This window comes from Falco peregrinus, chromosome 5 (genome assembly GCF_023634155.1).
Source record: "Falco peregrinus isolate bFalPer1 chromosome 5, bFalPer1.pri, whole genome shotgun sequence".
NCBI classification, from domain to species: Eukaryota; Metazoa; Chordata; class Aves; order Falconiformes; family Falconidae; genus Falco; species Falco peregrinus.
The window spans coordinates 41,088,378-41,110,863 of record NC_073725.1 but is presented as its reverse complement, the minus strand read 5'-3'; the positions used below and the strand labels follow the sequence as shown (position 1 = coordinate 41,110,863).

General features: G+C 39.4%; 1 protein-coding gene across 11 annotated transcripts in view; it reads left to right on the top strand.

Annotated features, from left to right (window-relative positions):
• The window catches only part of ADAM22 (ADAM metallopeptidase domain 22), a 137,756-nt gene that overhangs the window by 4,440 nt on the left and 110,830 nt on the right, over positions 1 to 22,486 (top strand). For all 11 annotated transcript variants that reach the window (XM_055804257.1, XM_055804249.1, XM_055804247.1 and 8 more), the window contains exon 3: positions 12,950 to 13,026. In XM_055804257.1, the coding sequence (XP_055660232.1) occupies positions 12,950 to 13,026 (77 nt within the window). The remainder of the gene's footprint in view (positions 1 to 12,949; positions 13,027 to 22,486) is intronic.

Genomic DNA, 22,486 nt, shown 5'->3' with positions numbered 1-22,486 from the left:
TCACCCAACAGATGCCTGCCTTTAACTTTTACATGTAACTTAATAGTGATCTTGCTCTCCTCAGCTGGACACTGCCAGTCAACACCAGCGGAGAAGGGTCCCAATTCTCCTTTGAGGCCAACATTTTGTGGTCATGCTAGTAAGTCTGCACACACAGTCTGAGGGACAACATTGTTCCTCTTGTGGCTTTCATTGCATTACTTGTTTTTGATCTGTTTAGGTGTTGCTATGGAAATTTGGGAGATTTGCTATGATTTTCAGTGGGAACAAGGTCCTGACTCAATGATCTACAGTGGACATGGATTCACTCATCTCTGCTGGCTATGAAAAACATTAATAGTATAGCGACTTCTGTTTCTCGGCCTGTTTTTCACTTGCTTGTCGCCAGTTACCACGAAGGTATGCTGGATTCCTTCCGAGTGAGTAGAAGGGCTGAGCTGGTTGTAGGGAGCTGGTGTGAAGGGGCTCCAGGACTGAACTGTCGGGAGACAGAAGTATGTGTTGTTTGTAGTCCGGAGTGACTCAGTAGTTTTCAGCAAAGTATTTATTTGTCTTCCACAGTCTGTATTTCCAAATTGTTTGCGACCAAATTCCATATTTTGATTTGGGAGCATGGCTTACAGATTTCTTAAGTAACTGCTTATTGCTAATAATCAGTTGCAGAGAAGCTCTGCTCTGTCATGCCGAGCTCGCATAGCTCTGCTTGAACTTGGAGTTGAAATCTACATTAGTTATTCATGTGTTGCCTGGTCTTTGCTATTGGATTCTCTGACTTCTTGGCTTCCTGCTCTAGTCTTCAAACAGGACGTCCCTGTTCTTTGCAGGTGCTTCTGAAACTGCTGACTTTATTTAAAAAAATCTCACTTTCTGTTCTGATGCTGTCAGCTTCTGTTGGTATTGCAAGTTCCCATGTTGGGTAGCTCAAACAATTAGTCATTTTTTTTTGTTGAAAAATGAGTTCTAGCTGTTGAGGGGCTTATAGAACATCTCTAGAATTTGGGACTGATGGATGGTGACTGTTGGAAAGAGAAGTGTCATAAGAAGTTGCGGAATTTTAAAAATGCTTTTCTGCCCACTTAATCAAATGATTGCTGTGTCTTGGAGACGCTTAGGTGCAATTTTTGGTCAGCCTATCGCAAAACCAAAGGGAGAGGAGGCTAAACTGGGACTGAGGCCGTAGTGAGTAATAACACCAGTCTACTGCCAGATTTGGTTTTCTTCCTGCCATGTTGCCTCCCTCTTTCCTTAAGGTTTATAAGGCATTAGGCAAAAGGTGTGTGTACTTTACTGTGTGTTGAATATATGCTGTTCTGCAGTATTAATGTAAGGATAAGATACTTCGATCTAGCAATATTTTATGAATGTGTGAATGATAGTTAAAATACCAATACTCTTGATGCAGGTCCTGCCTTCCTGAAGAGGAATAAAAGTGCTGAAAGCCAAACCTTGCTATAGATTGCCATGTGATGCAAGGGTATTGAGTGCCCTTTGATTTCTGATGTAAGAGGGACTTTCAGATACACCTTTTTATAAAATATATGTATTCATAGTGTGTTCTAGTATTTTATAGGCAAAGAATATTTCAGATTTTTAATTTATCCTTCTTTGCAAGCTCATTTCAGGGAAAGTCTTCCCCTACTTGGTAATGAGATTTGTTATGACAGTAAATGTGTACGTCCGAAAAATCATCCAGCAAAAAACCTCTGGTAGCTGCAGCTTCTTCAGAGTTCATGTTGCAGAAATACCATATCAGGACTCAGATTTTGAGGGGTGATTAGGAGACATAGGTATCTTTTGAAAATCCTAGTCTGGGTAAAAGGACTGCATGGAAATCTTTGTTCTGTGATATCTTCTTATTGCTTTTGCTGTAGCAGAGCTGAAAAGAGAGATATTCCAAAAGCTATGGCTTAATCTCATAAAACAGGCTTATATACAGTCATGAAGGATCTTAAAGGCTCAGGTGTAACAATCCTTATAGAAAGTATTTTCCCCAACATTTACTTGTTGCCGTGATCATTGTAGGAACTGCAAAGCCTGATGGAGAAATCCTTTCCAGCTCTGGTAATCCATGTATCTGTATTCGCTGCTGATCTGTGTTGGTGCCCCTTAGTGCACTGAATATTCTTTGTGCCACTGTTTCACTGAGGATATTTGTTTTGGGACCCCTGTTGTGGCTAATGATCTGCTGTAACACATGAGTGATGCAGAAGTGTGTTGCATTCCAAGCGGCATCATGGTAAATCTTGCTGAGATTTACCCAAATTATGGAGGAACTACATTTGAAGTTGACATTCACTCTGAAATGTTTGCCACAAGAGCATTATGCATGTATGCGTTTTTCTGTTATGGTAGATCTGGTACTATATTATTCTTCTGGTACTCTGGGTCCCTTTTGTAGTCTTCTCAGTAATCATACCAGTCTTTAAGGGACTCAAGACTAACAATGTTTCTTAGGGCTCTGCTTGGTAAAACATTATTGAGTTCTCCTGTCAAACACTGCTTAAAGGTCAATCGAACTGTGTAAAACCTTCAAAAGCCTGATAAGGTGCAGCTCTCTAGATTGTGGGTCCTTCTGGCTAGTGCTGTCTCAGTGTTTTTCCCTCCCAGTTCAGCTCTGCTGAGGTTTGTGGTCCTTCCACTTACTATGGCTGCGTCCTGCCAGGTTTCTCCCCTGGAGAAGATGGGGATCCTTGTCATCACTCACATGGGTTTGAGACAAAGCCATTTCTCCTCCCTCGTAGATTGCCCTCCTGCTTTGGGGGAAGTAGCTCACCAGGCTTTTGTCGGATGATCTGGTTGCTAGCCCAGGCCCACGACTGCTCTCTGCATCTGGATAATGGTGGATGTGGAGCGTGAAGTCCAGTACTACCAGAGGATCAAGCCCACCGCTCTTGGACACAGGATTGTGCTGTCTTCCTATGCGATATCTCTTTCTCATTCATCTACTGATATGGTTCATTTTTTTGGTCCCTAAATAATCTTTTTTCAGTATTGTGTTTTCTAGAGATGGTGTAATTGTTGGCTTCTTTCATGTTAACTGAAACTACTATATTTACCGTCTCCAAAAGTCACAGCGGCTCCCATCCTCTCTCGTTTTGACTGATTTACTTTAAACTACATCAAATTTGCTATGATAGTATGTGGAAAACTTTCAGACAAGAAAGCCTTCTGAGCCCTTGTAGTAGTCTTCCCTTTGGCTTGCCAGTGGCCTCCTGGGTGGTGTATGGATATGCTTTCTGAGGAGATGTCTTCTGGAGTTATAGAGGGCTGTCAGATGGTGTTTTGCTCTTCATAGCCTCAAATGCACCCTGGTAGTACTCCTCTGAAGCTGTTGCAATATTTGCATTCATCTGAAGAGGAGAAAGCATTGCTGCAGGGATGAACCGTGCAGCGGCAGCTGTGCTGAGCCACAGCCAAGCATGGAACCATGTCTCTCTCCTCAGATGGAGGCATGTTCAATGCAGAGGAGAGCTTTGTGCACATCAGATTACATCTGTGCAAGCTTTTTAATGCTTTAGTGGGATGACTGTGTGAGGGAAGGCTCGTGTCTTTTCCCAGGAACTTTTATCATGTGAACGTTGAGCAGCAGAGGTGGCTGAAGAGCTGTATGTGAGTGCTGAGCGTGTGGACAGGTGGGTTCTGCCAGGCTGTGGTGTGCACTTCCATGGTGGGGGTTGGCTGGTTGGGTAAGTTCAAGTGGAAAACCCACGTCATCTGACATTAAAGATGTGGTTATGTAGACATCAAAGAAGTGGGAAATGATGTAGAGCTGTGTAACTGTTGAGTCGGTAGGAGTCCAGCTTGAAAACTGGATTCAGTTAAAAGAAAGTTAAGAAGCACAGCACTGCTGCAGGGCATTTGCCATCAGACAGTGGAATCTGGTGATTCGTCTGGTAATTTCACCAGCTCTTATTTGTCTACCTACACCAAATTCACTCTACAATCTCTCTCTCTCTCTTTTTTTTTTTTTTTAAAATGAAATGAATGTTACCAGATCAGAAAACTGTAGCAATTGACCATGCTTTAGAAAAAGCATATCCCAGAATGTAGCATTAATACAAGCTTTAGAAAAGGTTTGTGTGGGTAATTGCCTTTTAATGGTGCTTTGATTCAGAAAGTGTATGAGTGTGGAGGCTACAGCCCTGACTTACAGCTCAAAAATTGGGCAGAAAAATAGCGGTGTGTAGGAACATAGTCTGTTCCAGAAATGTCTCCTTGGAGTATTTCAGCCCCTGAAATTCTGTGGGAATGAAAAACATTCATCAGCTGTTTCAGAAAATATACAGTGAAAATGTATATTCATTTTGATCTCCTAAGTTGTACGCAGAGGACAAGGAGTTTGGAACTGTGCTTTTCTCATACTTTTCAACTTTAAACAGGACTTTGATACTTGAATGTAGAGGGTGGGTCATACTTAAGAAGTGTTTTCTGTGGAGTTGATTGAGCAATGTAGTGGCACGCCTGAGAGTCTGCAAGTTTCGTCAAGCTCTTCGTAGCCTGTGGTGCTGACAGAATGTTAGTAAACTTCCTGCTGTTGCCCAACCATTTCTGGGAAGAGTTAGCCATGTTGGTAGGCTCTTGGTGTCAGAGTGCTTGTTACTTCCAGTGGGAAGAGCTAATCTTTTGGAAGCTTTCTTCTGTATACAAACTAAATGTAAGACCAGTTGAAAATGTTTGGAATATGTTGTGTTGCTGACAAATGTTGTATAAAGGAGCAAACTTAGTGTGCACTCTTTATATTATGTTTAAATGCTTTATTTGTAACGTAAAGGTAGTGTGAACTGGTTTTTTTTTTTCAGATTCCTTCAGTAGTAGAACTCTGTTCCTTTGTTTCTGAAGCCTACAAGAGATGCTGAAAAGCAGGCCTTTCTCGAAATGTTACTGATTCCTTTCAGAGCTTGGAAAACATGCAGCTAAAAGTGACCTCAAGGTGCCATCTGCTTCGGCGAGGGAAGTGCCTTGACTGTTAGATCCATGGAGCCTTCCTTCTTGCCGGAGTGGTGTCCTTGAGACAATAGTCCTTTGTGCAGCTGAATGACGCAGTGATCCAGATGGATTCATCCTCAAGTGCTGCCTGCACTTGCTGCCCTTATTGTGTGTTCCCTCCCCCTGCAGATGCGTTGCGCCTCGGTTGTTTGCCCCTCACGCTGCAGCTGTGCAAGAGTAGTGGCTCATTTGGGTTCTGCCCGCTTGAAACTGCCAGGCATCCTTGGGACGGGGGATATTCCATTGACAAGAGATTTTCCTTGTTTGAATCCTTTCCCTCTGACCTCACGCTTCTTCACAAGGAAGAAGATTCACCTGCACAGTCCAGACCTGTAGCATCTAGTGAGATAGATGGGACACATTGCTCTACTGCTGCTATTTCTAGCACTGCTCTTCATGTTGCATCTGACCCTTTGAAACCCATGCTTGCTGTGGGGGGCAATGGAAACTGCGGTGTCCCTGCGTCATGGAGCTGTCTGTGCTGCTCCCTGTCTGGTTTTAGAAGTGTGATCTTCAACAGTCATCACAGTTTTTGTATGAATTACGGTAGGAAAACGCTCTGACCTTTGCAAGTTTTCATTCATGACTTTCCTTTGTTGCGTATTTGTAACCCAGTACTTTATCAATTACCCTCGTAGTAACATACTTGGTCATACTTTTCCCAGATATTAGTCTTTGAGGAAGAAACTCGTCAAATGCATTTGAAAAACAAGAGGTTGAGCAGTCACCAGTTTTTCTGGGTTTGCCCAATAGCGATGTATTTAAGACCTCTTGCACATTAGTTAAATATGACCTTTTATACCTGAATCTTTGCTGCTTTTCTTTCAGAAAAAGGAAAAGGATCCAAAAAAGGAGTATGACTTCCCAAAGGTTCTTGTGGTTCCTCCATTCACTAGGATATGAAGACTTTCACAACAACAGAAGTTACAGTAATTGGTCTCATAGGAAATAAAAAATTATAACTAAAATTTTCTTGAAGTCAAATTAACATCACCCTCTATACTTAAAAGCACAGTGAGTGTAAGACCTGGTACCATGGGATTTTCCTGGTGCTGGAAACAAGTGTTAGGTTGCCTCTTGGGAAGCAGCATCTTGCCCATTTCAAGTACTTAAATTTGTCCTTTTAGATCTGTGAGATCAAATGGTAGTTTGTGCTAAATCTGCTGGCAGTGACAGCCTGATAGTTTTCCTGTCTTCATTGCTCCATCATTTAACCTTGGGTGAATTTTTGAGGGAGATGAAGTGGAGGCAAGGAAGGATAGCAAGAAGGGAAGTTTTCAAGGGAAAATAAGAATTATTTTTCCTTAGTCAGTTTATTGTAACTGTTCAAAGATGCTCATGGTTTTGGAGTGCCGGGTGGAGGTCTAGGGTGAGATGTGCGAGCAGATACAGCCTAGTCCATTGGAGCTTGGCATCACACCTGTGCAGAACCTCAGAAGGATCCCTGCTGCTACCCGGGCATTGGATCTGCTGTAGTGACACCTGCATAATACATTGCATTGCTTTCTGCTCAGGGCTGCTTTATCTTGGTGCAGCTCCCCTCATCCATATTTTTCTGGGTACCTCTTTTACTTTACCATATTGAGTAAATTCAAACAGCCTCTGATTTCAAATCCATAAATAAATAATTTAAAAATATTTATTTTTTTTACTATTGAGAAGAATAATTACTGGCATTTTAGAGGTACAAGTAGTCCTTGCTTCTGACTCTGATCTCATAGATACTATGATGTTTATGCGGAGAAAAGCTATTTTAGGTCATGTTTACGACTTTGTCAAGATCTTCAACTGCCGAGAGCTGGCAAAACCCCACCGAAGTGAACTGAGCCATGGCACCACACTCCGGCTGATGGTGTTTAACTCTCCCTCTGCCCCACCCTCATTTGGCATGGAGAACAGGTCTGTGATCCAGGATTCAAAAATGAACACGGACCTCCTAAAATCTTTTCTTATTTCTAGGCTTTCCTCAGAATAAATGACTTGTTTACTAAATGTACCGCAAAGATGCAGCTGTAAAAGCCTTTTCATCGAACCATGATTCTATTCTGCAGTTTTTTCATTAAATAACTCGCTCCGCTCCCCCCCGGAAGCCCCATAGATATTTAGATTTACACAGTGGCTAAAAAGAGAGAGCTTGTATGAAGAATGACAAATAATGATGATTAATATGTTAAATGAGTGCCTATAAATATTTTGAGAATGCTAGGGCAAGTAAAAATGAGATTTTGCAGTTCTTTAATACGCTGTGATATGTGAGTCCAGTTCAGTGACACTGACTGTTGATTAAAACTAGATGTTTGCAAATGGCAATAGAGAAGACCTGAGTAAATGACGTTGCATCTATAATTTATTGTGTATTTTTAAAAAAGATTATTTGGCTTGGAGATATTTATTTTTATTATTAGACCTAGTGCCTCTGAGCAAAGTTTTTATTTTTTTTTTTTCCCATTACAAGTAGAAAAGTTTTTGAACACATTTCTTATTTTACATACCACAAGAATATACTGCGTAACTCTGGATTTATTACAACACAACTGAGGCTGAAAATAATCTTTTTGTAATGTGTGCATGTGCTTATTAGCACTATATTCCTTTACAGTAGCATAAATTTAAGTGCAACAATTATTTTCAAAACCACAGTTACCAATTCTTTTTAGATACATCTGCATAAAATGTTTAATTTTTCATTTAATATCATTGACGTATTTATTTTGATTTCCCATGGACTTACTCGTGTCCTTACTGAACTTCAGAGACAGTCATTTTACACACTTAAAGGGTTGTTAACAAGCTAATGGTTTCTGTTCTCCTATTAAAATGGGGTGGAGGGGACATTAAATTCATATGTAAGGAATCTCTTATTTTATAAATGTGACTGACTCCCAGAATGTCTGCTCTAAAACCTTGTTGTTCTTACAAGCTCTGAAGCATAGATTTTCTTTTTTTGCTGTAACATTCTGTATTATTTTCTCTCTTGATTCTCTTGATGCTTTTCCTTCAAGTCTACAAATTTGATCAGAATCTTCTAATTAGAAACCACAATGCTATAAATAGTAGTAAATGTAAACTTTTTTTACCTCGAAGGTCAAGTATATAAATAGGATTTTCTCATCAATTTTTTTAAAAAGGATGTTGTTCTCTTTTGATAGAAATTGTTGGTATCTCTTCCAGCAAAACTTACTAAGAAACATCTAAGTGCTTTATGAATGATACTTCAGAAGTAAGAAACATCTTTTATGAGGAATTGCACGTTATATCACAATATAGTTTGAATTCTCTTTTTCCTTATTTTAATGAGGAAAAAGATTAGTCATCATGTTAGTATGCTGCTTTCAACACCCAACTGATTATACACTATGTGAGGAAAATTTCTAAAATACTTCCTTTCAAAATTCTTGTTACTTTGATTATTAAAGAAAGTGTGAAGTCTGTAAGTATTTCAGTGCTGGTTAAAATATTTGACCTATTTAAAATGAAAGTCTTCCAAACGTATTTAAGGTTGCCTACGGTACAGTGCTATGAGTCTCACCATTGACCTGCAATGATATGTGTTGGTCGCGGTTCATGTATGTGTGTTCCCTTTGCAGGTGCTTATTCTTCAGGGCCAGTTTCTGGAGAAAGCTGATCCCCAGCAATGGTGCTGAAGGGGCTGTATCAGAAATTATCGTTATTCTGTTGTGTTTCTTTGTAATAATAAATAGTCATACTTGCTTACTGATTGTCCATCTCCTCTGTTACTGCAGTGATCCCTGAGGCACGGAGCAGGTGATTTAAAATAATTGGAATTGCATCCCTCTTGGTTTGGCAGGAAGGTTTGCATTCCACTTTTGTTTTTCTGGGATTCAAGCTTTTAATATTTGTTTTAGATAAAATATCTTTGTGCTTAGTGATTTGAAATAATCCTTTTCACTCCATTTACTTTTGCTTCCTTTCAAACGTTCACTGAGATGCTTAAACTTCGCAAATTTTGACAGAAGTTGGCTCTCACATAGGGGCATTAGATGCATGGGATGCTTAGTGTTTTCTGTAGAAGAGGCTTGCAGGGTAATATGCTTTATGTGGTACTAGAAATTGCATCTGCAATACTGCAGCTAATTTCAGAGTTGTTATCAATATTTTCCTTTTTCAGTTGCATGACATTAAAATTTCAGGACTTTTTGATTGTGTCGGAGGCATGGCACTGCGCTCTTCCATTAAGTCGTTAGGTTCTCTTTTCCTGGCTCTTGTTCATGTTCTGCATTGAATGCATCCCTCCTGGTCTCCAAGAACTCCCTGTGACTCAGTTGTCAGCTGTTGATGTGTCATACCTATGGCTGTTGAAAAAGCCTCAAATTTTCTGAGAAGGTTCTTTGGTTTGAGAACTGAATGACATAATTGATTGTCTTGCTTCAGTGGTTCAGAGGAGCCTTTGCAGGTGTCTGTCTTGTCACTTCTACATGAATGAGGTGTTATAGGTGGAATAAAAGTACTTATTTCTTTGCTTTGGGCTCTTTTATTGACGAATGTCTGTAAGTGTAAGCTTACTTTGCAGCTGGCCGTTTAACCTATTCACTGAGCAGGCAGGCTTAAAAATAGTGTAGAGCCAAGACTTTTTAAAATACATTTCTTTATTTTGTGGTTCTTAATTAGATATTCAAGGGAATTGTTATCCTAAGAAAATGTACTGGCTTGCACTCTTAAGGTGCAGGTTTTTTGTTAGGCTGAGTGAGATATTAGTTGTCATTGAAAGGGGGAATCTCTCTTCCTCTTCATTCTCTCTTGCGCGTCACCTCCAGCTTTGTTCTATTGCATCTATACAGTCACAGCATGAGTAGTTCATTTGGATCAGCTTATTTGTCCAACAGAAGATGGATCCACTCTATTAATGATTAATTTTCTGATGCTTATCGGACGTTCTAGGCAGTCACATGAGTCGACAAGGGAGAGCAGGTGGGAACACGTGGCCTGGATGGGGCAGAACTGCTCATTTTCAGCAACAGCCCACAGTATGCAGTGTTGTGGTGTTTTACAACCACGTATCGGAGTTGAAGGAAGGGCTGCAGTTTCTGGAAAGGGCTGAGTTTGGCTATCCAAAATGTGCATCTTGGTGTCTCAGTAGGTTTGAGATACAGTTGAGATATGCTTGATTGCCCTTGAGCTTAAATCTAAAGGTAAACTTCCTGGGTTTGCACCGCTTGTCTTGGAGGTGGTTACATCTCTGTAATGTTTTTCATCTTCATTTATTAATAAGCATTTTTTCCCTTAATTCCACGTTAACAGCTTCTGTCAGGGAACAACTGTGGTCCAGGGTCACCTCAGAAATACATTAGCCTTGTAGTTGTTTATCTTAGAGACATATTCAAGGAAGGAAATTTCCCAGACCAAATCAATATGATGCAATATCCCTAGCATTTAAAAACCAAACCAGACTGAAAAACCATAGTCATTTTTGCTTTTATAGTGAATGGGGTGAATACATTTTGATGACAAATGCTACATTTAGTATATGTACGTTTAGAAATTTAAGTTAGGCTTTTTCTATTCTTTCTTACTGAAAAATTCTCTTTTGGTACCAGCATATGGTCATGTAGAAGGCTCAGTTATACTGTGTGCAGAGATCTAAAGATGGCATATGTAGCTGTGTTAACAAACAAAAATTAAAATGCTGTAGAATGTTCTTTACGTTTATTAATGTAATGATGAAAAGTGAACAACTGGGCTGCCATTACACCTTTGGTCAGAAATGGTTGTTGTGGTGCAGGTAGGCAAATGAAGGTTAGTCAAGGTCTGCAGACGTGCTGCAGTGGAACAAGGAAATGACAAAACCAGCATCAGCCCCTTGTACCTTACTTGATTCTCAGCCTGTCACATCCTTTTTGTGAGCAGCAGCCTAAAACTAGCAAGACAAGATGGAATTTTAAAATCATTCAAAGCAAACTCTGCGGCCTGAGAGTTGGGAAAGAAATGCAAATGCTAACATGATAATTTGTTGATTTTTTTTTTTTTTCTGTATTTGTGGCTGCGCTAACTGCTGCAGGGCAAAACCAGCTAAATGATGGTCCTACATTTGGGTGTCCATATGTGCTGTGGGTATCCATCGTTGTAGATACCAGCTGGCTGTGTCATGGGTCACTTGGGACTAGCTTCTGTTTTATTTTTTATTTTTTATTTCTTTAGGCTTTTTTAGATAGTAAGTAGACTTTTAATATCAATGGTAATTAATCACTGGAATGATTTACCCAGTTAAGGTAAACTGTATGTTATATTAAGTTAGTTGGTCAAAGATTATATATTTGTTCAAAGGAGTTGCTCTTAAATGATCCAGAAATTACAAGAACCACTTAGCGAAGACCGGTGGCCTGTGCCACAAAGCAGGTTGTATGTAATGGGGATAGCTGGAAGGATGTCTGACTGTGTGAATTTTATCTACTGAGGGGGCTTCTAAGAAGCTTTCCAGCTAATACTGCAACCTTCTGAACTGTGATGTAAATATGTGGAATTCCTCATTATGCACATGTAGGTGTGCTGCAGTGGCACAGCTAGGCAGTTTTATAGAAGGCACTCAGCCTGAGCATCCTCTAATGAGAGAAGCTGCCTTCTGTTTTTTTTTTTTCTTAAAGGAATCGACTGTTTGTAAATATGTATTCATGGTTATTGTCTTTTTTACTTATTAATACTTATGCTTATAGATGTAGACATAAAAAAATTTCTGCTGTAGCACAACTAAGAATGTAATAAACAAAAAAGTCATGATTCCCTCAACTTTCTGTGTCCTTGCTGCTGTTCTTTTCCAGGGAAACTGGTATTGTCAACCCTTCTGGATTTAATGGCTATTGAAAGCCTGCCAGTAGTTTTAGAGAGAGGGAGAATTTGATGATTCACATTATCCCATCCTGTCCTGTGTTTCCCAGAGTTTTCAATAAATCATTTGTTACATTTGTACCAGTCTGTATTGTATTTATTTAGAGAAGTGTAGTTTAGAGTTGTAAGTGGTTCTTCAGTGTTTCCTCTTAGATTCCTCTGTCTACATGCTTCAAATCTTAATGTGCAGATTTCAATGGAAAGAAAATAAGAACAAAGTTGAAACTGATCCAAAATGTCTGAAAGTAGCTTTTCTTATTAATTAGTTAAATAACATGGCTGTTCCGTTTCTTGGGAGTTTTCAGGTCTGGAAACAACTGTTGCGTTTCCATTGGATAGCTGAGTGTTTTCTTCCACTGCTACTAGAATAAATGTTCTATTTCTGGCAGATCAAGTTACAAAGTTTTCCAGTGTTTGTCCTCTATAGGACTGAATGAAAGCAATTAACTCAGGGAAAATGTATGGCAAAAAGAAAGAAAGAAGGAAAGAAAGAGATGTTTCTCTAGCACCCATTTTTCATTGGTTTTAGTGACTGCTCAGGGGGCTCGTGTTTTGGGAGCCTTTTGGAAGAGATACGGGCTACAGGGTGGTGAGTCAGCTTTACAGAAGATGCAACTAATCAGATGTTAGACCCCTGCTATCACCTTGCTATATAGGCTTAAATTAGAGTCTGTCTGAATGAACAGTTTCTTTCAGGTAGTGCCAGTGAGATTTGTGAATGTATCCTGGTCTGACCAAACCAGTAGCATCGAGCTGTCTTTCACCGGTGTGTGTCCAGAGTCAGGTTAAGGAACCAGTAACGCATTAGCGGGGGGAATTCTTCCACTTAGGGTTTTGCCCAGAATGGAAGTTCAGAGAGCCATTGCCTATGGTGTGAATGGGCTGAGATGGGGGATTACTCCCAGTCATGGGCCACATTGTTGGGAATTCTTGAATAAGCCTTGTACATTCAGAAAACAGATCTTTATTTGTTATCATGGACTGCTTTGTCTGTTTCGGTGCAGTTTTATTTGGTTAATGGTATATTGTTCCTTAGTAAATGTATTTAATTTCTGCATTCATAAACCTGTACGATATGTTTTGTTGTGGCTGAATACTAATTCCAGTCTTTTCAATATTGCAGTCTACCCACATTGCTCGAGCCAGCTTCCAGGTTGATGCTTTTGGATCATCTTTCATCCTAGATGTGACGCTAAACCAGTAAGTAATGACTGTATGTTACTCCACATTGTTCAAGACCTGGTGGCTGTGAAATGTAATTTTCCAGTGGAGGCTTTAGAGGCTGTATTACAGCAGAAATGCTATTTCTAGGTATTGAGTTCATCTGTTAGTAGTATATTTTAAATTCTTTTGTTATTTTCTCAGGTACTCTTCTAGGCTTTGATACTCCTATTGTTACTACTCAGTAGCTATTGCAGTGTAAATAATGTTTCAGTCTTATAATACTTTCATTTGTCATCTTTCAGCTTACCATAAAGGCAAATGACTATACTCATGTAGAGACTTCCTGGATATTAAAAGATGGATTTGCTGAAAACTGGTAGCTGTTAGCATTCTAATAACCTAGTGTAAAGTATTGGAGAGACAGCAATTGCACAACAGCTAATCCTCAAAAAAGAATGAGATGGATAGTTGGGAATGAAGTTTCTCCGGATGTGTTTACGGTCTTTTGGGAACAGAGGAGCATTATAAGGCAGTAGCACACTGTGAACTCCAGTCTACGAGGAAAGTTTGAACGATAGTAAAGTTAAAGTGAAATCTGGTGTAGCTTTCAGTAAGGAGTTTTTGAAATAACCTATTAGCACAGGTGTTTTAAAATAGGAGTTGCTTTGTTTTTTTGCTCTGAAGTGAAAAGATAATAAATAATATAGTAAATAGAAATGCTTTGTTAAGTAATCTAGCTCCTAATAATTGATGTTGCATGGTTTAGTGTAAGAGTTTGTGCTCAATTGCTACAGGTTTTTCTGCTATAATGATGAACCTTTACCATTTGCTATGGGAGACACTCAAATTTCAGTTTTTTTCACTTGCAAACACATTTTAAACACTGGCAATTTCTTTATGTGCACTGACGAGTTAAAAACCACATGTGAATCCTTGCTGGTTACAGATGACACAGGCACTGTGCTGCTGGAAGGAGAGGGAAAGAGGCTGGCTTAAAAGTATGATTTTATAACAAATGCATTTTAAAAGAATTCTAGAGGGAAATTTTTCTGCTGAAAAGCACCAAATCCTCCACATTGAAATGTTTGTTGGAAATAGCAATTTTGTATGCATGTTTATACCTTAGTGAGAGTACGTTGCACAAACCTATTTATACTTTGGCTGTCAGATCAGTGGTGTGGTCACAGTTTCTGAAAGATCAGGATTGTCCTTACAGTATGAATTTCAGGTCATCTTAAAAGTAAAGATGTTTACTAATGGTATATGAAAAGGATATGATTCTATGAGCTACAGCAGTTCTCTGTGGGTGCATTCTTTGTTTACACACATGTACATATGCACATAAACACACACACAAACACATAAGTTTAAAATTTGATTTGTTTTGAGCTGGATCCTATTTTTATGTAATTCTTTTATTGTCTTTGTTATTAGACCGGTATTGGTTTGAGTAAGACTATCAGAATGTATCCTTATTGTTCTTAAGAGTGCCATAACCCAACTTAAATATGAACTTTTCTTGAGGAGCTATGCTTTTTATGATGTGAAAAAAGTACTCTCACAAATTGTGGAAAATGAAAACAAGAAGGCAGCAAGGAAATCAAGATGCTTGGCTTCAATCATGGTATTTGAATCAAATTTAAACTACCTGTGAAATAGCATTTGCAGATCATCAAACAAAAAGAGGGGCAAGTATACCAGAGCAACATTTAAAATGTATTCATAATTATTATTATTCCTGTGAAAAAATCTGTTTCATTCTGTATATATTTTTCTTCTGTTGCAATTCTTACTATCCATATTATATTCTGTATGTATTTTTTAAGGTTCTTGAGAGAAAATCACTATTTTTTTTGAGAAGTGGTTCGCAAATTTAGCCCACAGTAGCTTTATAGTCGAAAAGTAGTTGAATTCTTGTAAGGAGCAAGGTTCAAGTTCTTCTCCGGAAAAAATACCAGCTTAATATTTATAACTGAACCCCTGCTAACACCAAAAGCGTGCTGAAGCAGGCCCCTGTGGTAAAATTAGCTCTTACGTGTAATACACATTTGAGGACTGTTAAAGGAGGTATGGGGGACAGAGTGGGGGAAAAAGCGATGTAAAATACATAGGAGACTGACAAAGGCAGCAAGAGGCTCTCCTTTCTGATAACCTTTCTTGAGTCTCCATGCTGTTTAAAGATTGATGTATACAGCTTGTACATCCGAAGATAAGTGAGGAGCATCTCTAGTTAGTGGTGGCCAGTCACAGTGAAAGTGTTCGTTCTTCCATATGGTTCCCCAATTTATGGAAGAAAAAAGTTAAAAATTATAGTAGCAAACAGAGAGCTTTAAAAAAACCCCAGAAACTAAAATATGCCTCTGCCCCCCTAATGTCTGTCTGCAAATAGATTTTCTTCTTTTGTTGTTTTCTTTGTGGGCATTGTTTTCTCTATTCCCTTCAAATCCATCTTTCTATCTGACAAACTGTTGCTCTGTTTCCTCAGCTGCATTTGCCTGTGCGTTGTTATACATCCCCCTGTTACCTACCTTTTTGTATTTTGTATTCTGTTGTGTTTGTGTATTTCCTATCTCTGTTCTTACTCAGCTTTCTGAAGAGTCACACACTGCTTTCTTTTCTTTTTCCATCAGGGATAATTGTCTCCTCTGCCATCATCATAGGTACCACTCAACTTTCTTGTTTTTCTTGCAACATTTTTCTTGACAACTTTATGTACACTCACCTTTGAGGCTGGCAGAAATGTTTATGGTCTCCTACTTGTCTCTCTTCCCCCATTAGCTGATACTCTCTGTTTTATCTCTCTGCTTCACTAAAGGAGATGCTACTGTTGAATCTGGGTGTTCGCTGAAGCAGCTTTCGTTTCCTAGTCCCTTCCTCTGCCAGCTCTCACAACAGTGGCTTGCAACCAGCAGCTGATCTCTGCAGTGGGACAAGCTAGGAAGGTACAGGAGGTGGGCAGGAAAATAAAAAAGCAGACCTTACACTGACCCTTCAGACATCAGCAAAACTGAGGCCCAGGAAGGGAACGTTCTGCCAGTCCTGGATGCGAGTGAGAGGAAGGAAAAAAAAGATTTCCAGCTGGCATTACAATTTAATTTAACACTGAAATCTGCATGCTTTCTTCTTGCTTGTTTTGGATCTCAACCAGTTTTGAGTGCGTATTTGTTCACATTAAATGCAGATGTGAGATACACTGAAACATTGCCTTGAATGATAATAAAAAAATAATAATAAGCTGATATAATTACAATGCAGTACAGTTTAGTTTCAGTTTTTGCAGTGATGGTGGTATTTTCTCTACATACCTCACCATTCGTTCTCTCTTCCTTTCTTCTGCGAGTTGCCATAGTGTCTCTACAATGAGGTTTTTTTTAAGAGAGTGTTTCTTTTAAAACTTTTTTTTTCCTGTTCAACTGGCAGAAGTATTTACAAAGGAGCTTGCAGATCAAATCAGTTGTATTTTTAAAAGGTTCAATCCCTGACGCAAAGGTTTGGGGTGTATTAGTTGCCTCAGTGTGTTTATGAATCCGTTGCCTTGGTGTCCTGCATCCAGTGGAGCTGTTTTCGGTGCCCGTTTTCGTTATTGCCGCCTGCAGGATCAGCAAACCCAGGGCCTGATTGCTGGGCTGCACAGGCAGGTGCTGCTTGCAGCCTTCCCTCCTCCAGCATGTGTCCGGCTTTGGCCATGGAATTATAGAATTGTTTAGGTTGGAAAAGACCTTTTAAGATCATAGAGTCCAACTGTTAACCTCGCACTGCCCAACCTGGAACTTTGCAGGAGCTGTGTAGTAATCAAATATGCTTATTTGTTCGTTTTCTTAATTCCTTCCCCTTGAAGCTTTTAATGCTGAGATGGCATCTGTGGCTTAGCAAATGGCTGTTTCTTTTTTTGTGCAGAATATTTCTTCTTAAATGTAGCCACATGTCCATTTACACTCTCACCTTGGGCTGTAATTATGCAATTAAACAGCAGAGCTCACTAGGAACCTGTGGACCACGTGGATCTGTCTGAGGGGACCTGGGCCAGGGTGTGTTCATCTGCCTGTGAAACAGCAGAGAACTAATGGCGTGATGGCCCAAGGCAAGCTGTGATCATGGGGTTGGATCGGGCAGGAGCATGCTGCAAGTTGGTTAATTGGAAAAACTACAGCAGCTATGTTTGTCTGGAGCGTGGAAAGGCCCCGGCATGGGGTGACCACCTAAGGTTCACTTTGTGGTAGCCATGTTGGGCAAGAAGGATAATCAAACTGCGGCACTAAGTTGTCCTTCCTAGCTGCAGCATCATCCTTCATACGAGGGCTCTGGTGTCTCCTGTCATGGAGACGAGCAGAGAGCGTTTCGTGAGTCTGAGTCTGAATCGTGGTCACTTCTGAGGTGCAGGGTGGACACCAGCTGCCCTGCTCAGGAGACTCTTGGCCTTCAGAAAGCTCCTGGGAACACCTGGCCACCTGCGTGTGCCCTGGTCCATCATGCTGTAACAAGAGCAGCCCTCCCTGATCATGGCTTTTTTAGTGAGGGTGAACACACTGATAGCCTGAGATCCTCAGGTTCGTGGTGATAGGGAAGTGCTCTGAAGGGTCACAAGCATAAATAAGTATTTCAAGCTTATATTCAGCACTTCAGGACTGCTCTGTCCTTCCTGGTGACAGTCACTAGGATGGAGCATAATTGCCACCTGCTTTCTCTTTTTGCAACACAAATTTAATTCCTCTGGTCCATGTGTTAGTGGAAAATAACCTACAAAGAAGTAGTAGGCTGGGCCAGGTGTGCTGGGAAACCCTACCCCTTCAGGAAGCTCACACATCTTCTGTTACTGTCAAGCACCTGACTGTGTCCCAGAAGAGTATCAACACTGTGTATAAATCGACGGTCACGACGATAAACTACCCTCACAAGGCTGAGAGATTTCAAATGAGGCAATTTTTATAAATTCTGCAATCACTTTATTCTCTATGTGGAAAATAAATGCCCTTTTCTTTTAGTTTATCAAAAGGTAGGCAAAACCAGAGAAGCTTCTTCAGAAAAGATTGATAGATATTTTGTATATTTCAGTCTTAATTTAAATTATTTCTGGTAAGTGCTACTAACAGGCAGGTTCCTGGCTCTCTAGGAATTGATTATTTTGCCTTGTCACTGAATGGGTTTTGCAGCTTCTGCTGAGAAGGATACAGACATTCCTCGTGCCTTGTGGGGAATTTTTATTAGGAATGTCTTTTAACTAGAGTTTTGTAGACCTTACAGAATCAGTTCATAAACTTCATCAAAAAATCCTGAAAACAGAACCAAAATAAAAGGCAGCTTGACAGACAAGTGCCAGGTTTTTCAAGAGACAAACTGCTGAAACCTTGCCTGTAATTTCTCTTGGCAAATGGTCTCCAACACTAATATCAATGTGTCATGTAAGCTGTAAATGAAAAACATATTCCTAAATTTGCTCTAAATTGTAAACATTTGGCTGCATGGAATTCAGAAAGATTAGCTTCCTGATGTGGTTTAAAAAATGCAGTTACACCGTTTGTGACACTTAGAATTTCTGGTAAGTCTGTCTCCTGCATTGCCCCGGGGGGTCTCGCACTCCACCTGGGCACCCACAGGATGGGTGTGCGGTTGCGGGCCTCTGTGTGATGTGACGTGACCTGATGGGTCGTGCTGCTGGGTGTGGGAGGACCCGTCTGCCTTTCCTGATCAAAAAGTACTCCGTGCTTTATATCTCCATTACTCTTGTAATGGCTCCTGGTAACAGCATGTGGTAAGCGATGGTCAGATCAAACCTGAGGAGGAGTGGTTCTTCCTTGAAGCTGTTTTGGGTCTCCCTAAAGTTCAACTCAATCCCTTATTAGGTATTATAATGAATACCTTGGCTGCACACAGTCCCAGTTGTTCTCATTAGCAGCTGGAATTTATTGGGATGGAGGGAATTCAGGCTCTGTTCGCTTTCCTTATTCATGCCCTATGTACCCAGGCTAAGGATCCCCATTTGGGTATGATCACATTTTGGTAATTGATTCTTACTTAAAATAATGCTGCTGCTTTTCCCCCCCACCACCACCATATGAGAGTGCTCTGAAAATTTAATTATAATATACCAATTTACGGGTAGCACTATATAGACTGAGTTCAGCTTTCCTGAATGAGCTACTGAATCATGTTCTGCATTATTTCTGAATTATTTGTTAAGTCCTCTTTCTCATGTGCTCTGTGATCAGAACCCCAGCTGACCCAACAAGATTGTTCTTTCACAACCCCATTTTGCAAAGTCTTTTCCTCCCTCTCCCAGTCTTTGATGGAAAAATTGGTATGGGCATAATTGCAAACCAGACTTAAGAAACACTTTCTCCCTGATACTATTGCTTAATTTCAGAGGTTGATTTTGCTCTTTGGGAGGCAGTTATTCTGCATCTCCATTTGTGTTAGCATGCTTTGCTAACACATACTTTGTACAAACTGGTTTTTAATGTTTTATAGGGTTTTTTTTTAATCTTTAAGGAAAAATGGCAGTTCTGTAGAGAATTCTGCCAACTAATTTCATTTGGCTGAAAGACAAAGAAAGGTAAGACAAGCATTTAAGGTTTTATTAGTCTATCACTAAACATATCCTAAGGCTAGGGAAGGTGCCTGGAATTATGCAGTTAGACCTACGTAGCATTATCACTAAGGGTTCCTGCCCTTTGTGGTTTGATATTTTTATTTTTTTTTAGTTTTGTGTTGAAGTATGGGAATGAAGAATTTGTCAAAATATGAATTGCTTAAATAGATAATTACCCTCAGTGATAAAAGTTTGAACATTAGTTTTAGACTAAAAAAGCCCTGTAGCATTGAGTTTTCCTCCCACCTTGGTATGTATAGCAAGCATATCAGCCTTCTTTTTGTTATATTAAATAGGTTCAGCTCCTGGATCTTTGATAAAATGGCATCTTTTAAGTCCTTTAATAATTTCTGTGCCTTTTTGCCAACCTCCCCGGTTTATCAGTATCCTTGCTGGATTGTAGATTCAGTACTGCGTTTTGACAGTGTCATATATAAAGGTAGCACAACTTCACCATTCTAATCAGTGCACGTGTTTATGTAGCTCCCAAGATTTTGTTCTCTTTTTCTTTCTTTTTTGTTCTTTTTCCTTCTTTTTTCTTCTATTTTTTTAAAAAACTTCCATCTTCCAAGCTTGGAATTGACTTTTTAGTAAATACAAACTTTTTTCTTTGATCTTACTGTATCATCACTATTGCTATTATTGAATTTGTAATCCTGTACAAGAAAAATATCAGGTTACTTTGACAAGAAAAACTTTCCATAAGCCTGTGTTGATTATCTGTAAGTTTATTACCTTGCTTTAGTTTGTTTTGTGTAGTGTCCTATTATGCTTAAGACTTCTTTTGGAAAGGTTAAATTGCTTTTGGTAAGTCCATTACATTTTATTTCTTAATACTGTAATTTAGTTTTAGGTTAACACATTTCTGTTACAATTATTTCTCTATTATTGTCAATAGGTTTTTTTTTTTGTTGATTTAGCACCAACTACTGGTAAAAGCTGTTGAAATCAACATGTTTGCTACTGAATTAGGTTGGATGGGGATATGGAAGGTTTCAGTGGTGTCTGTGAAATGCTTCCAAGTGCTTAATAGGTGTTCTGGTTAAAATGAGAACAAAAAAGGTAATTTGTTTCATTCATCTATTATTTCCAAGTATGTCACTGTAAGGTAATCCTAAGCACCTGTGAGAGAATTCCCCTGATGTTTCTGAAACACTTAAAGCTCGATGGTTTGTGACTTCTGAGGAAAACAGCATTTGAAGTTATATGCGTATACAAAATCTGTGCATCCCCTCTAAGCTACTTTCCTAGCTCATTAAAAAAAGTTTCTGGAAAGGTCAGTCCTTTGTTTTCCTCTGAATGGATGTGATAAAGAATATTTTACTGCTTTTAGGTAATTGCATTCATTGGAAAAAATATTTGTTGTTTTAGAGTAATTAAAACATATGGTATTATCAGCACTGAGTAAATTGCATTTCCATGGTCTGAATTTTTTTGACGCGAAATTACAGAAAATGTATTACTGTGTATTTGCGTGTGTGTGTAGGAAAACAATTATCAATTATTCTGGCAAGATATTACCATTCTATTACTATATTTTTTTCTTTCTTGAACCTATTTTTTTGATTACCAGTTCACTTAGGAGCTATGTCTCTTACACACACATATACAGAGATACCTCATATGTACAGATCAATCGTGCTATATTTAGCATCTTCTTTAAAGTAAAATGGCTTAAACTAGAGAAAGAATCAAATGGCTTAACGTGTTTCAGTGGCTATGAATTTATCTTCTAAGTGCCCAGTATCTCCAAAATGGCAGTAACTTTAACAATCACATGACCTCTAGCCATTATGGAAGACTTTAAAAGAAAAACTAATTGTATTTTTGGTTTAGTCTTTAGGAAGTAACTATGATAGTCAAAGTGTAATTTCTGGATTTGCTGTTGAAATGGAATTACATCCTCATATGCTAACATTAATTTGGGTACCAGAGCTTTTACTCGAATGTTTTGGATTGTATATACGTTACTGCCACTGCTGTAAACAATACAACCCAAACCATTGACCTTTCCAACAATTTCCATATTGGGTTGTGGTTTAACAGGTAGAATGGGATTTGTGTTTACAAAAGCAAGCAATAGCCATAGAAGTTGGTCTAATAGAAGCAGTTATCCTTCTGTCACTTAGATTGTCAGACCACTGTGGCTCCAACACTACGACTGTCTTATGAATTGTTACATATAAATACTAGTCAGAGTAAGACATATGAAGAGGGTAGTAAAGAGGAGAATGCTTGAACTGGAATGAGAATAGCAGGTATTTTCTATGCTGTCATTTATAGGGCATCTCCTCTGAGTCGGCAGCCTTCCTGCTGGTACAGTTCCCTTCATTTGCCTCTCTCTGTCTTGTCCAGCTGCTTTGCCCTGATTTTTACTTTCTCCTTGAGAACTCATTTGGCATCATGACCTTCTCTATGTGTGCATTAAAAATAGCACTTACAGAAGCAAAGGAAGTGCTGCGGGCCTCTTCACTTGGGGCTCAGGTACTTTCCTCAGAAAAGCAGTGAAGTGAATTGGAATCCCCTTTTCTAGACAAGGAGTCAAGTGATGCACGGAGCTAGGATTGAAGATACAGAGAATGAAAATGGAAATTATTGGGCTTTCTGGGGGGAATTGGAGGACCTAATGGATGGCTGAATAACCATCAACGTACAAACTCACAGTCTTTAATTCCATGAGGTCATTATGTGAGCACTAGGTTATTCAGCCCTCTTCTGCTCGGGATAGTAGTTCTACTTAAGAAACGTGGTTTCAGTCCAGAGACTGAATCAACAGGCAGCATTAAAAAAAAAGTTGTTAACATACAGAATGTCTTCGCAGGCAAATAACAGCGCTTGACTTGTGCACATGAACTCTATTGTATCAAAGCAATGTACTCATTTGCTTGCTTTGCAGTATGGATTACGGAG